The 15,597-nt window shown below is 42.4% G+C and overlaps 1 protein-coding gene and 1 long non-coding RNA gene across 2 annotated transcripts in view; one reads left to right on the forward strand and one right to left on the reverse strand.

The window, feature by feature from the left end:
- The window catches only part of LOC131551382 (uncharacterized), a 28,445-nt gene that overhangs the window by 6,234 nt on the left and 6,614 nt on the right, over positions 1–15,597 (reverse strand). Inside the window, exon 3 of the long non-coding RNA XR_009273742.1 lies at positions 954–1,108. This is a non-coding gene — a long non-coding RNA (uncharacterized LOC131551382). The remainder of the gene's footprint in view (positions 1–953; positions 1,109–15,597) is intronic.
- On the forward strand, positions 2,695–15,186 carry zbtb4 (zinc finger and BTB domain containing 4). The gene is made up of 2 exons (XM_058794310.1): positions 2,695–3,130; positions 6,407–15,186. The coding sequence occupies exon 2, from the start codon at positions 6,799–6,801 to the stop codon at positions 11,515–11,517; it is 4,719 nt and encodes a 1,572-aa protein (XP_058650293.1). The 5' UTR covers positions 2,695–3,130; positions 6,407–6,798; the 3' UTR covers positions 11,518–15,186.

Raw genomic sequence — 15,597 nt, forward strand, 5'->3', positions numbered from 1 at the left:
TGCAGTAAACAGGAAGTATATAATTAATATAATATATTAAAAGTATGGAAAAACTAAGTAAAAATTAAATATTGAATAATTAAATATATAGTTTAAAATAATGAAAGGAAATTACAACAAAAAATGGGTAATAAAGGAAAAATATTGCAATAAAAATTTCAAATTAGAACAATTGCAGAGCAATAGTCATAACAGCATTGTGCAGTTTTTTGGTTTAACTCTTTTTATTGATGCTATTCAATCAGAGAGAAACAAAAATGAAAGACAATAGGACAGCAGTTGTTACAATCTATTAACAGAGATCAAAATTAAAGTAAAAAAATTCCTTACTCTCTAAGTCAAACACAAAATGCAATTATGAATGCCAGCACCAAGAACAATATATATAAAATTTTTTAAAAAAGAGTAAAAAATAAAAATGCAACAAATAAAAAAGTAAATAAAAATATATACATAAAATGCAGAAGTAGTTTAATAAAAGTTTCATAAAATGCACCAGTAGTATAATTATATATATATATATATATATATATATATATATAAATTATGCTCTCCATTTATTAGTAATTGAGAGGCAAGGGAAAGAAACTGTAAAGGCCAGGCATAGTGAAAGGGGTAAATTCTTATTTTCTTACCTTTTCCTTCAATATGTATTTATTTTTTTATAATGTGACAAGAAGGGTTGCCAAGTAGTGTGAAATTTTTCTGTATCACCAAGTATTGTAAATCTGACACATATGCAGTTTTTGATAAATATGAAAAGATTCTCTGTACTCTGGGTAGTCATGCTAATCTCATGTAAACACAAATTATTTTTCTTCAGACTGATAACAAAACTATGAAACGTCAGAGGGTTAACTTGACATTTCATTCATCTGCCCACTGCCATATTTGTTATCCAGTCCTCCCATTACAGGCGGACGTTCGACAGCCCCCTCTTCCCCAAAACTCACCAGGAGTCTGTGTGTGGCTGACTCCAGATGTCCCAGCCTCTTTTGTTACTGTGGAGATTCAGCTGGCCACTGCCCTCTCATTAGTGTCTGCTGATCCATATGTCATGTTAAAGACGGCCTTTGATCAGCAGTGAGCAGGGAAACATTTCAGCCACCTATTTTCACAGCAGACAAAGATTAGAGGCAATCAAACGACAAATACAATAATTTGGAATATGACAAAGCTTGTTTAAAGAGTTAAAGAGTTGAATGGCTCAAGAGGACGGTTTGTGAAGACCACCTCTGCCTGGCCTACTTCTGTTTTTTTTTGTTTTTTTTGGTAAAATACTATTTAAATAATATAAAATATCTCAATTTACTTTTGCTTAATGCATAATCCTTGAACATTTGCTATCAAACTGATCTTATCCCAAAGGTACCTTAAATCAACTACTTCATACGAACTTCCTTATCAACAACTCGATTTCCTTGTCCACACTGAGTGATAAAGCATCTATTGTCTACATATCTTGACATGTTTTATGGCAGCATGCTCTTAATATTGACTGTGGTGAAATATCTTGCATTTTTGAGGTTCTTATATCCTTGTTCCACTTCCCAAACAGCTCACAAAAAAAGTAGAATCACTTTTTGGTAAACCTTACTGAATAGGTTACCTGAACTATTATAAACTCCAAAAAGAAACAAACAGTTTAAAACAAGCATGTGAACCGAAAGTGCTATAATCAAGCTCACAATAAGAACCATGTAGAAGTGTGAGAAAAGTGACAAAGTTCCAACAAGTCGGAGAGATCATAAGAACAACACCCCTTCCAAACGGAGTTCCCATGGAGACAAGTGGGCTGGCATACAATAGAAAAGAAAAAGAAGGAGTGCGAAAGAGAAAGGAAAAATAGAGAGAAGGACCGAGGGGCACAGGGGAAAGGAACGTAGGATGGGGGGTATAATGAGCTGTTCGGCAGAAATTTGGGCATGAAAAAAGCGGACAGAAGAGGAAGAGTGAAGCGAGAAAAAATTTCAGTATAAACTCTCATTTTCCTTATCCTGTTGCCCTGCTCTCTGCAGGTCCGTTTGGGCTGGAAAATTTTTTCCGAATGTCAAGACAGACCGTTTTAAAGAGTTCTCCACACAAAATGCCGTTTTAAAACAGGTGGTTCCTGAACTTTTCAGTAGCTATAGATGGAGAGTGAGCAGGATCGATCGATCCGGCAAAAGCCAGACGGATTGATTTGGCAAACGAGGGCAGGACAAAAAGTACGTTGAGGTGCTATTTCTCTGCTCCGTGTAATGGCGAGAAGGCCAAATCTGTCATAGAAGGCCATCACGGCCAAAAACTTCAATGTTTACTCCTCTATTCCACCGCTTCTTGCCATAAACGTCCTCCTCTTTAGTCAGGGAAGTGGAGAGAGGAGAAAATGGAAACCAAAGTGCATGTCCATGCCCTTCTCTTTGATCTCTCTTTTGGCTACCTCACTTATTTAAAGAGTTTTACCCAAGTATTGTCTGGCGTCTCTCTCTTTCTCCTCGCTCCTACTCTTTATCTCTTTCCCTTCGTGTCTCTATGGCCAAGCTTTTTTTCTGTTGGCATGGCTCCTGTTTGTTTTCAGCCATTTTGGGGACTGGCAGTGCTCGTAACAAACTGCTTAAATGGCGTCCTCTCACTCGCTCATTCTCTCCCTCGCTCCGGCTCTCCCTCCCTTCCTTGCTATCATCAGGCTTGGTGTATGTAGAGTAGAGAGTGTGCATGCTGAAAGTGTGTGTCTAATCAACAAAAAAAAAATTGGAATAAAAAGAGAATTGGAATTAAAATGAGGCTGGGGGGTGGGTGCGGGTGAGTAAGGGGTACGAGGCTGGGGGAGATAAAAAATGCAAAAACAGCCCAGAATCATGTGTCAGTGGCAAACTGAAGTGTGAGAGAGCGAGAGAGAGCGGGTGAGGGAAGGAGAGACAGAGCGGCAGAAGGAGGGGGAGAGTCAGAGTGCGAGAGAGTCGTTTCTGCCCTCTACATAGCGCTGCCTGTGTGCACGCGCTCGTCTTTCCCTGTGTTCTCTCTCTCTCTCTCACTCATACACGCACACGGGAACACGCAGACCAGGACACACAGACCGAGGGAGGGAGAGTGAGAGAGTGAGAGAGAGAACACATCGCAGCCGAGATGCAGCAGAAGGTTTTTCGAGGTACGTTGTCTTGTTGTGTGCTTGCCTAGCGGAGAATGGGAGTGAGAAGGAGAGACTTTTTCCTCTGATCTATCTCTCTGTCTTCACCTCTTCCTGCTTCTTGCGTTTCTATGCCACTCTCATATCATATCGATGTTGTTTTGGTTCTGTGTAGACACCAGAAATGAGTGTGCGTGTGGGTTTGTGTGTGCGCTAATCAAGGCCTGTCTCCCTTATCCTCGGCTGTTGTGGCTGAACCACGCAGTTCTTTTTCAGGGCTGGTGAGTCGCTCCACGATTAAAGTATAATCGGAATAAAGCTTCAGACTTTTTTGCGTTCTCTTATCATAATTTCTGGTCTGCTGGATTTGGATACTTTATGTTGTGGCAAGTTCACATCTGACGAAATCATCTCGATAGCGAAGGACATGTTTTTAGAATTAACAATCAAGAGGCATCTTGGAATACAGAGCCAGTCGTTTTCCTAAAAACGGCATCTACCCGTGTTTACGTAAGGTGGATGTTATTAGATGTTATAAGATGCACATGCACTTTTTTTTTTTTTTAAAGAGTTCAGATTTGCACTGTCCTTTCCTGTGTAGCATAGTACACTATTAACATCCCTACAAGGCCATAGGGTCAGAGGTCGTTAGAAGCCAAGCAGCCAAGTTGGATGGTCTTGTAGAAGTGAGTTGCATATACGCCAGAATCAAACTGAATTTCCTGTCGCTGCTTAAGGGTTCAAGTCAGCTAGCATGGGATATTTGCTATTCAAACTCTGGCACATGTTAGCATAAAGTTTCTGGCATACTGTAGCGACAGAGGCATCAAGTTAGAATGGAAACATGGCAGTTCTTCTGGCCTTCCTAACCAAACTGAAGCGTTATAGAAGCAGGTTCAGGCATGATCTACAGGAAGTAGCTTTTGCCAGGTCACTAACGGAGTATCTCGTTCTGTCTGTGATGGCAATTTTCTTCCAGTTTTGCTCTACTTAGAATATTGTCCTTGATCATATTACAGCAACAGATTTATGGGAATCACTTGTCGAGTTTAAACTCAGCGGACCATGTCGAACACAGCGTGTAACACGGGCAGACGCGCTAGAGCATGGCCCGTCATGCCAAATCACCAAGATACCATAAATTGCTCAGAGGGGAAAGCAAGGAGCGAGGAAATCTTACCATGAACCCAACCTCGGACCATCCGGCTCCATCTCCCAACTGCTTCCAAAACAGCCCACTCCTCCTTTTTCGCTCTTTTCCCTACCCCTCATCTCTCCTCTGGCTGGCTTCACCATGTTTTTGGCAGGGGGTTGTGCAGAGTTCAGTATCTAGCGACAGCCCCCTTTTCACAGTCCGCCTCACCCTGGTGGGCCCCGTCACGGCCACACGGAAACAGGCGGCCTTCACTCATTACCCTTTTCCACTGCCATTCAGTGCATGGTCTGTTTCAGTGACACAGTTAAACGCAAGACCTTTAGCCCATTACCCAGCTTCTTCCGAGACTCTTCTCGGTTCCTAACCTGCATTATAAAATAAGTTATTTCATGTGCTTAAATTGAAAATCTTAATTTGCATGACTAGCATGCATTTCACGTTCCGGATGATGACGCGGTTCTGACGTTCGTTTTCAATTTCCTACATTTAGGATAAAGTCGATTAGTTTATCTTTATTTAAATAGACTTGACATAATGTTTTATTGTGCAAGATGCAACACCTTAATACTTCAGCTCTAACTCTTTCAGTCGGTTGCATGTTTAAGTAGAGGGGCAGTCAGAGGGGGGAGGCAAAGGCCTTGTCACGCTTGGCCAGCCTCTTGCGCCAGGGACTGTTTGTTGAGAGGCAGTGTGTGCGTCATATGCGAAAGAGAAAAGGAGGGTGAGAGGGAGAGATAAATAGGGACAGACGTACAGAGAAAATGAGGGGGTGGCAGATGTGTTTGTCCATTACAATGCGAACGCCATGTAAAACTGTCAATCTTAGGCCTTGTCATTCTTAGGCCTTGTTTCACGCCTTAGCAGCCACAGCCACAACAAGTGCTGGACAGGTTTAAATAATATTCAACTCTTCCTGTCTAAACGTACTCTTATGTAACATCTATTATTATACAGGTCTTCTGGTATACATCCTTTGCACACTCTTAGCAGCTGCATTTGTGGTATGCTGGGTAACGCTAGCTGTCAAGCCACTTGTTTACAGACAGACCGGTTCATATGTGCCTGCACGCCTGCAAATGTGTTTGCGTGTTGAGAGGAGAGTGTGTGCATGCAGCTTGTTGACTGCCTGTGTGTTTGATTGTCAGTGTGTGTGTGTGTGTGTGTGTATGTGTGTGTTTCTGTGCATGTGTAAGTGTGTGTTTGTGGCTGTTCCTGTCTCCAGGCCTGGATCTTGCTTTCTTCCCCACCTCTCTCTGTCTCTCTCTCTCCATTGCTCTCCCTCCTCCTCTCTTTCTCTCTCTGCAATAACAGTGCTGACCTAGTTTCAGTGCGTTCAGGGCTGCTTGTGGAATTTTACAGAGGCCTGCCTGCCTGCCTGGCTAAAACGCAGGCAGAAAACCATGACTGAGGATTTTCTCTGGTGTCGCATCATTAGCGATAACTAAGAATGCTCACCAAAATTTATGGTAGATTTTGGTAAAATAGGTTAAGCAAACAAGATGGTCATTAAATAAGCAACTAAAGAGGGTTTATGAACACATCAAGACTGGACTATTCATTCGCCTGACTGCTAAAGAAAACTCCATGACAGTACTCGTCACATGGTCTTTTGCTTTAAATTATATAAAGTGTATTTAAAAAAAATATTTATACACATCTTAAAAAAATCAGCATTAGGAATACATGATGCTTCGGTTCAAAAGGCCATCTATATTTTGGTACCTTTTCAGTCTAGGCATATTTGGAGCACTTTGACTATAAATAACACTCTGTTGGGGAAATCTTAATTAAATTTTAGCAGTGTTCAATTAGGTGAAGGGAATGCTGTGACTCAGTGGGGTTGATTGCTGAGATTCTTTCCACATTTACAGATTTTGTCATGCCAAATTCAGAAAATAAGATGACTGCAACCAACCTTGTCTGGAAATAAGTCCATAATGGATTGCTTATTTCGTGCAAGCTTGTATTTTATAGGTATTCTAGCATGCTGATTTGCCACCACACAATGCACACTTTTTGTTATGTGCCTCTCGTCACTATAACATTACTACATTATCTGGTTTGTGGTTGTCTAAAATCTACAATGTTTCCTGCGATTAAAACAGAATATTTGAACTATCTTTTGTTTTTGTTTTTTGCAGGATTAAGAGCGGGGTCATGGTGTCGGGAGAGGATAGCTGGGACCCTCTCCACACCTGCACTGCATTCTTGGAGCTGAATGTGCAATGCATGGCAATCCTCATCTTGTTTTATACGAAGATAATCAAAGATGCACAATGTTACCTACATCTAGGAGTCGTTGTCTCTGGGCTTGACCTCCAGGAACTGCCGTCTTCTTGATTTGACACTTCTGTTTTCTACCATCCTTCAACTGTCAACTTTTGCACTGAAGATATAGCTAGAACAGACTCTCTGTAAAGCATTTTCCTGGACCTTGTTGGACTACAGACACATCCTTTGACTGTCTAGTGGTCTCTGTTTTAGGGCAACTATAGCCTTGGAGAGCATCTCAGAGGACTTGTACAAGGATCCAATGAAACACAGAAATAAACACATGAGAGGAGACAGGATGGGAGAGGGCACGGAGGAGGCAGATGGTGCCAAAACTACGAGGATATCTCTCAGTTTTCCCCTCAGTGCTGGATTGCCTAGCTTTTCTGCACAGAAGCACTGCTCCTCATCCCACCCCACTTCCTCCACTGACGTCCAAGACAGTGATGGTTCAGATGGCACAGCATGGATGGGGGAAGCATTCAGAGACAAACAGTTATCAAAAACGTCATCAAAAACTGACCGCCTGCCATGCACTTCCTCTTCCTTCCCTGTCGATCTAACTGCTCCAGTCAGTAAGAACTGCAAGTCATCTCTGTCCTTTTCTGTTGATGGTAGTGGCTCCAGATACCCAACATCTCCCTTACAACACTCTAACAAAATTGACTATTCAAAAGAGACAGCTGGGGTCAATAATGGGTACAAAGAGCATTCGACAACAGAAACAGCACACATCCTTTTCAACCTCAGCGCGAGAGCCTACCAGGACCAAGGTGTGAAGGACCCCCAGAGTTCAAAAGGCAAAAAACGCAAGGCAAACAGCCTCCATGTTGAACTGAGCCTTCCTCTCCCTAGCATAAACCCTCACTCGTCCTCATCAACCCCTCCTCCTCCTCCTTCACCCTCGTCTGTCTCTCTAACTTCCTCCCCCTTGACTATCCCCACGCCATCTTTCCATGACTCCTTTAGGGCAGTGCCGAAGCCAGAACTACTGTGTGGGGTGTGCCACCGTCTGTTCAGCACTGCCTCGTCCCTCACTGTCCACATGCGTCTCCATCGGGGGGGACGAGTACTCAGCTGCCGCCACTGTGGCAAAGCCTTCATCCATAATAAAAGACTGCAATCCCATGAGGCCACCTGCAGGAAAGGGCTGCCAGCTTTTCCAGTGCCACCCAAAGAAGAGCCCCTGGAGGAGGGTGAAGTGGAGGGGGAGAGAGCAGATGAGGCTGCGGAGCCAGAACAGCTTGGACAAGGAACAAGGCCTGGCCGACCCATAAAGAAAGTGCGAGACCTTCACGCCCGTCATGCTGGAACACTGACTTGCAGGGATGCCCTGGGGGAAGAGGATCACTTTGTAAAAGTGGTGGATGGACATATCATTTACTTTTGCTCTGTGTGCGAACGCTCTTACATGACATTGTCCAGCCTGAAGCGACACTCCAATGTGCATTCATGGCGCCGGAAGTACCCCTGTCACTACTGTGACAAGGTTTTTGCTCTGGCTGAGTACCGCACCAAACATGAGGTGTGGCACACAGGTGAAAGGCGCTACCAGTGCATCTTTTGCTGGGAGGCATTTCCTACTTACTACAACCTTAAAACACACCAAAAGGCGTTCCATGGTATCAATCCTGGCTTGATCTCAAGTGAAAAAACAGCCAATGGTGGCTACAAGCAGAAGGTCAATGGCCTTAAACTGTACCGCCTGCTGCCCATGCGATCTCTAAAGCGACCTTATAAAACATACAGTCAGCCAATGGCTGATGAACTTCTCACTTCTGATTCATCAGTTACCTTGCCTTTACCTACAGACGGCAGCCTCCCACAACCTCTGGACACTAAGAAATTGGAGTCTTTCCTGAAAGATCTTCAAACCACAGACATCAAGACTGAGCCGGAGCGATTCCCCATCAGGGTGGGTGTTGAGCTGGGTAAAAAACTTGCTTCTCCTAAAACAGACATGGCAGTAGAAGCAAGAGAGACAGAGGGGTCAGATTTATGGCAGTCAGGTAGTAACAGTGGCAAAAGCAAAACTCCAAAGTGCCCAGAAGGAGCTGTCTCTTCAGTCATTGCATTTGCACACAGCAAACCCTCGGTCATCATGCACAGTGCTGCAGTTTCTTCCTCTGTCATTGTTCACAGAAACAAGATGGATTCTGAGGAGAGAAAAAGAATTCCAGAAAATCATCCAATGGCAAAAACAGGTCAAAAACAGATTAAAAAACATAGCCAGAGAGAGCACACAGAGGCATACAGGGACTGGGACGCTGTCAGTGGAGGCGCAGAGGCCTCGAAAATCAGACAGCCAACAGAGAAACTTCACAAGGGACGAAAAGTTCACAATAAAACAGAGTCAAGGAAGACAATGCCTTTAGCGGTGGGATCAGAAGTCAAAGGCAGCGGCCCACTTTGTCAGATTACTGTGCGCATAGGGGAGGAGGCGATAGTCAAACGGAGCATCTCTGAAACAGATCTAAGGAGAGACAAAAGCCCTACACGCAACAAACCCAAAAAGAGTAACCTCTCACAGGAGGACCAGAGAGAGCAGCGGCACACCAATCACCACCAACGTAAACACCGTAACTCCAGTCAGGAAGGAAAGGAGGGGGAGTCCAAATGGAAAAACCCTAAACTAAAAGGCAAGGTGAGGAAATACTTCTTCCGGCAGGAGGTCAGGGAGGACAGAAATGACCATGATGTGGAGGACAACCTATGGAGGCCTTATTATTCTTACAAACCCAAGCGAAAGGCCCTTCCTATGCAAGGGGCTAAAGCCTGGAAGCGCAAATTGCACTACAAACGATCTCTGAGGCCTATGAGGAGAGCTGAGAGACTCATGAAAAATCTGAATAAAGAAATTGACGGTGAAGAGGCAGATGAGGGAGAAGAGAGGAGACAGAAAGTAAAGAAAGAGCGGAAAGAAGTTAGTGATCCACAGAAAACTGAAGTCAAAGAAATGTCACACACCTGTCCCGTCTCTTCAAAAATGGAACAGAAGGAAAAAGAAAAGGGAACACATGGAAAGCCTGATCTTCCTCTCCCTTTGTCTGTTTCGCAGGCTACAATCAATTCTCAAAACACAGCATCCTCTATCATCAAACAACGATGGTCAGAAGATCAGGCTTCTGAGTGTGGAACATGTGGGCGCTGGTTCTCCAGCCCAAGGAAACGAGACAAACATGAGTTGACACATCTATTTGAGTTTGTGTGCATGCTTTGCAGAGCTCCATTCCCCTCACAGTCCAAACTAGAGGAACATCAGAGGACTCAGCATCCCAAAACCAAGCCCCTGTCTGCCCCTACTTTCTTCACTTCCCAGTCATCAAGAAATGAGGTGGAAATGAAAGTGGATGAGAATGGAGTGGATGGACGTTCCATAGAGAAAGGCAGCCCAGTTCGCTTGGGCAGGAGGCCTTTAATCAGATATACATGCTCACAATGTGATAAAGTCTGCAAGACCTCTGCGGCACTTAACTGCCACCTCAAGCGACACGAGTTAGGCAGTTCAACCGAGGTTGAAGACACACAGGAAAAGCAAGATTTGCCTAGTTGCGCAACTGCTGCAGTGGAGACTGCATCAAGCAAATGCTTAGACACCAACTGTGAGCAAGTACAGCCCGTGTCTGTCATATATTACTCCAAACCAGACTGTCAAATCACTGACAACCAACTGGGTGAGAAGATGGAAGAACACCAAAGAGTCAGAAATTGTGAAAGCCCCAAAGTGGCAGCCAATGACAAAGTCCACAGTCCACTGTGTGCACAGTTTTCCCAAGTTATGCACAGCCCCACTTTAGAAAGGTTTAACGTCATCTCTCCTAATCTCCCTAGTGTACTAGTAATGAATGGTGCAGAGTGCCTAGACTACAGGACACCAGAGAAACGGAATTTAGACACACTAGATCAGCAGAAAAGAAGCCCAACGCCAAGCGACAGGCAAATCCAAGTTTCTCAAATGCTGACAGAGCCTCAGATTAGAAGAGAAACAACTCCATCTGGACCTATATCACTAAAAACAGGCAGAGGTTATGTGTTTAGAGAAGGTGACAATATTCCAAATGACGATTTCAGTGATTTACAAGATGCTCAGGATTTAAGAATCTTTCCTCAATCCAGCAGCCAAGCCCAAGACTTATCCATGCCAACAATACTGGCAAAAAAGAAGGAGCTTGATCAACAGAATAAACATCCATCCAACATCTCAAAGGAACAGTCTTGTAATGAGGAGGTGTTGTTGCTAGTACCCAAAGAGGAACCACTCAGTCCTATACCATCTCCTACATGCTCTGTCATTCAAACCACTCCAAAAGGATCTTCTCAAAGGTATTCAAAGTCACCTTGTCACTCTCCAGGACCCTTGGACCTACAGTTGCGGCCACAGGTGGAGCAAAGCCAAACACACAGAGGAAGGCACAATACAGAAAAACAGGGTCTTATGTTGCCAGCAAATTCAGCTAGGATGAGTGATACGCTATCGTCCCACAACCTGCTACATCCTCAAGTGCCCACAGCAGAGCCTGAATCAAAGGACCGCACCTCTGTCACTCCTACAGAACACCACAGAGGCTCAGGCTACCCTGTCCAGGAGCTTACTCTTCCCTTGGTCATACCTGGAGGGTACTGCTCTGGTAAGAAACAGGAGGAGCAAATCCTGATGTCTTACCCTGCTGGACCCCTACCCTTTCCGCCACTTGGGAAGATGGTACCCCACTCTGACTCCACCAAACTGCCCTTTTACCCTGACCCCTATCACCTACTGTATGGCCCACAGCTACTGCCATACCCCTATAACCTTGCTGCCCTTCCAATGGCTCTAAATATGATGGCATCAGGGGACAAAGAGCCCTTACCCTTCTTGCCTTTTTTCAATTACGCTGCCGCTGCTGCCCCTTTAACAGGCACAGTGCCCCATCCTTTAGTAGTGAACCCCAGCCTATACAACAGTGGTGGCAGCAGTAGCACAAAGCAGGACAACCCATAAGTGAGTACACAATGGCAGCAAGGGAATATCTGTTAAAGAGCAGAGGAGGCCATTAAGGGTGGAAGTTATGTTTTTCTGTTTGTTAACTGAACACTCTTGCACAGCTCTTACTTCTCTTTTGTAAAGCGGTAAATGCATAGGCATACCTAGAAATCTAACGTGGTGGAAAGATGGAGAGGTGTCTTGACGACAGGAGGAAAGGATATAAAGGGGTGAAGAACAATAGATATAACACCCCCTTCAGGCACTGCCAAGATGCACCTCCAACACACCACTTCTTTGCCTCTTCTGTAGTGTTGTTAGAGCTTGGATATCCGTCCTCTCAAAATCAATATGACATTAGGGATAACACAAGAACAATAACAGCTAACAAGATATGTGTTTCGCTAAACGAATTCTGTCTGCTTCCCATAATAAGGACAGTATAACAACAATAATGTTAATAATAGTTGTGTTAATTACACTGCTTATAGTAATACAAGGGTGGCTTATCATTGAAAGCAAAATGGTATGCTCAACATACTCAACACACAGGGAAGATGCAGCAGCAGTTTTGTGTGTGAGCGTGCGTGTGTGTGTGCATGCATGAGTGTGTACAGTGTGCGATTTTGTATAGAGGTAATGCATGGAGACTTTGGGGTAGCTCATAGTGTCATATCTTACAACATCGGTACTCCAGTCATGTGTTTTTCAGTATTTCGGCTTTATGTGTGCCTGCAGGTTTGTGTAAGTGTATTTGTGGGGTGTGTTGGGGGTGTAGGCATGCACACTTAAAATCATTTGTGCTGCATCAGCCTTGGTCAGTTCCATGGAAGTTCACATAAAAACACCATTCCTGGAAAGCTGTTATAATCTTAATAGGTCAGTAAATAGAAAACATAGATGAAGTTCTTCTTTCGTAAGTCATAGCATAGCAACTTGATGGTGTAGCTACATGTCATATGGATTAAACATATTATTACGTGATGCCTTCACTAACCAGGACCATCATGACAAGATCAAATGTATGGTGATATAGAATCCACTCTACATTTGAGCGTGTTATGTCTAGAGACAGATTGTGTTTCGCATAGTTTGGTTTGTAGGATGTTGGTATTAATCCTTGATCATTTATGAAATAAGTCTGTGTACTTCCAGTACTCCTGCCAACTGTTTCATCTCTTCCAACAACATACGTTCCAGTCGACTTCATGTTTGTGGCCTTCTCCTCCCCACTGCCCCCTGGTGTCCACCAAAGACACTCCATTCACTTGACTGAATTTAAGACACAACAGAGAGGGAGAAACCAAGTGAGACAAACAGACAACGATACAGAGCGAGAGCGTGAGCAAAAATGGGAGGAAAGTGGAGAAAAGCGCAGCTAGGCAGTGCGTTAGCATAAATGGAGCTTCCTTTATAAAGACAGAGAGAATCGTACACTTGTAAGAGGCAGTAGTCGGTGAATGTTAGTTTTAGAAAAACATAATCTACTACAAGCAAGCCACCATTTCTTTTGGTTAGCAGATTCTCTCTCCGCAGCAGAGAAAAGAGAGGGACAGGACGTTAGTCAGTCCTGACGCCCCTGCAGGGCCTGCACTATGGGACTTATAGCACTGGAGTGGCTTAAGCTCTCCCTTGTACTTTCTTGTTTTTTTCCTTTGTTTTTCACTATATTATTTGTTTGATTTACATATTTTTCCCTTTTTGGTAGTGAGAAAAGGCTTGTGCTTGAAGCTCATTCAAGTACACAAAAATATGAATGTAATTTAGTCATGAGGTTAAAAATAAAGACAGTATGGTAGATCATTTCTGTACGCTGACTTGAAAAATAACATGTAATATTGAACCGCTATGAGGTATTCATATATAAATATATATATACACAGTAGTCTTAGGGATGTGTCAAGGAAGTTGGATTCAATATAACCACAACGCATGAGCAACAACTGCTTCTTCAGTATCTTCTGGTGTTGTCACAAAACCCCATTTTCCTCCATATGTGGCTCTTCATTTTCTCCTGCTTTTTTCTCTTGAGGCATGTCCTCGGAAAACCCTTTGGGCTTCTTTTTTTTTTTTTTAACCCTTCAGTATCAAAATTTCAAATCTAAAACCAAAAAGACAAACTCCTATGTTGCCTTATTTCTTTTCCCCAAGCATTACGAAAGCTTTTCAAACACCACCCTTCCATCTCCGACTCTTTCTCATTCCAACACCCTCTCCCTGTCTATTCTCAATATTTTACCTTCTCCCTTTGAAGTAAGTGTGAAACTGTGCAATGTAGCCGCAGCACTGTTCATTTCCTGAGGGTAAAACACAATGCAATGAACGGTTGTGGATAATGTAGCTTCACTCGGGTATGAGTACAAGCCTTTTGTTTGCATTGTAAAAGTGTGTGTGTGTGAGAGAGAGAAAGGGTGTGTGGTGGTAAAGGAAAAGGAAACCAAAACAAGGTCTATCTCCCTTGATAGCTACCAACAAACTTGTGTTTGATTTTGGACCTCTTATTTTTGCTGTATTTCCTTCACCATGACAACATTTTTACATGAATTCTAGAAATGTATAAATGAATTAATTGCGTCAACCACTTGTACCAGTGATTGGTTAAAAAAAAAAAAAAAAAGTAAATGTTAAATTTGTGTAAACGAATGTAAAAACAGTAACAAACATGCTGTTGAGAGGTTCACGTAAAAATCTGACAATTATTTTTAGAGAACTAATAACATTGGCTTTGTATTTTATTTTTTTTGTCTCCATTGACTATTTAAGCCTGATTAGGTTTAAATATTGGCCCGGATATCAATTGTTCAATTCTGAATCAGTAACTGGTTTAAAATGACTAAATCTGAAATTTTGATGTTTACATACAAGATGCCTTTGCATTTTTATTTAAATAAGCTAATAAGAATATGCACATAATCTGAGCGCACCTTACAAAGAAAAAATTGTCATACCATTTTCTATAAAACATTCTATTTAAGTACTGCTTTGAGGAACAACATAATGAGTTATGACTTATGTTCTCATGGTTTCTGTTTCATCCATCAGCAGACATTCAATGAAATTCAGTGGATAGTATGCTTGAAAGAGGTCACTTGTGACTGTGTGGGCTACTACTACTACTAGTCCTACTTTAAAAAAAATATTTTTATCAGTCAGCATCTGGATAGACTACTGAATATTTGCACAAACCTATAAAAAAGACTTAGAAATAATTTAGAAATTAAGCTTTTTGGGGACATACGTAGAGAAAACAAAAAAACACAGATCTGTCCAGTACATTTGGTTTTGAACAGTACCAAAACTACAAAAAAATTCAGGCATTGTTTTGGTCCACCCAGAACAAGGACCCTTTGGAGGCTTCAATTGTCAATCAAAGTGACTAAAATCTACCAGCTGCATATGTTCTGCACTTGGTCATAGTTGTAGGCATGTGACTAAATTGTCTGGTATTTTGTGACAATGTTATATTGTGCCATTGTTTTAGAGGTCCACATTATATTTGGGCAGTTTCAAAGAAGTGAAATGTTTGAAACTTTATTTGTGTCTTGTTGAATTTGTGACCATTTAATACAAAGGTTTGTTGGCACACATTGCCGATTCAAGTCTACAATCAACAGTTAATTTCTTTGCTCCTGTTCTCTTTACTCCTTCTGTCCACGCTACAACCATACAAATAAAGTATTAACCTGATGACGTGCAAAATATCTTTGAATTCATCATTAATATGCAGTGCTGGCACAGTTTTGACAACATTTGAATAAAAAAAATATATAGAAGTGTTGCAAAAAAGAGCTCTGAATTTCAAAAAGAGTTTTTTTTGTTCTCAAATGTGAATTTGGGAAATTACGGGACAACGTAATACAGAATGTGTTTAAGTCTTTAAAGCAAAATTTTAGAAAAAAATACTAAAAAAAGCTACCCTTTGTTTCTTGTAGCTACTAATATGTGCCTTTTATGAGTAGGTATTTTACTACATTATTTCTGACAGTGGGATCATATACAGATTGTGGGATGCAGGCTATGGCCGGGTTTTCCCGCTCTTTGGCACTGGGCATGGAATTTGGAAAGTCAACCAAGGGTCACACAAACAACGATGCGCAA

This window comes from Onychostoma macrolepis, chromosome 12, assembly GCF_012432095.1.
Source record: "Onychostoma macrolepis isolate SWU-2019 chromosome 12, ASM1243209v1, whole genome shotgun sequence".
Lineage (NCBI taxonomy): Eukaryota > Metazoa > Chordata > Actinopteri > Cypriniformes > Cyprinidae > Onychostoma > Onychostoma macrolepis.

Coding starts and splice junctions, on each gene's coding strand:
- zbtb4 (XM_058794310.1), top strand. CDS start 6,799: ATGAAACACAGAAATAAACACATGAGAGGAGACAGGATGGGAGAGGGC.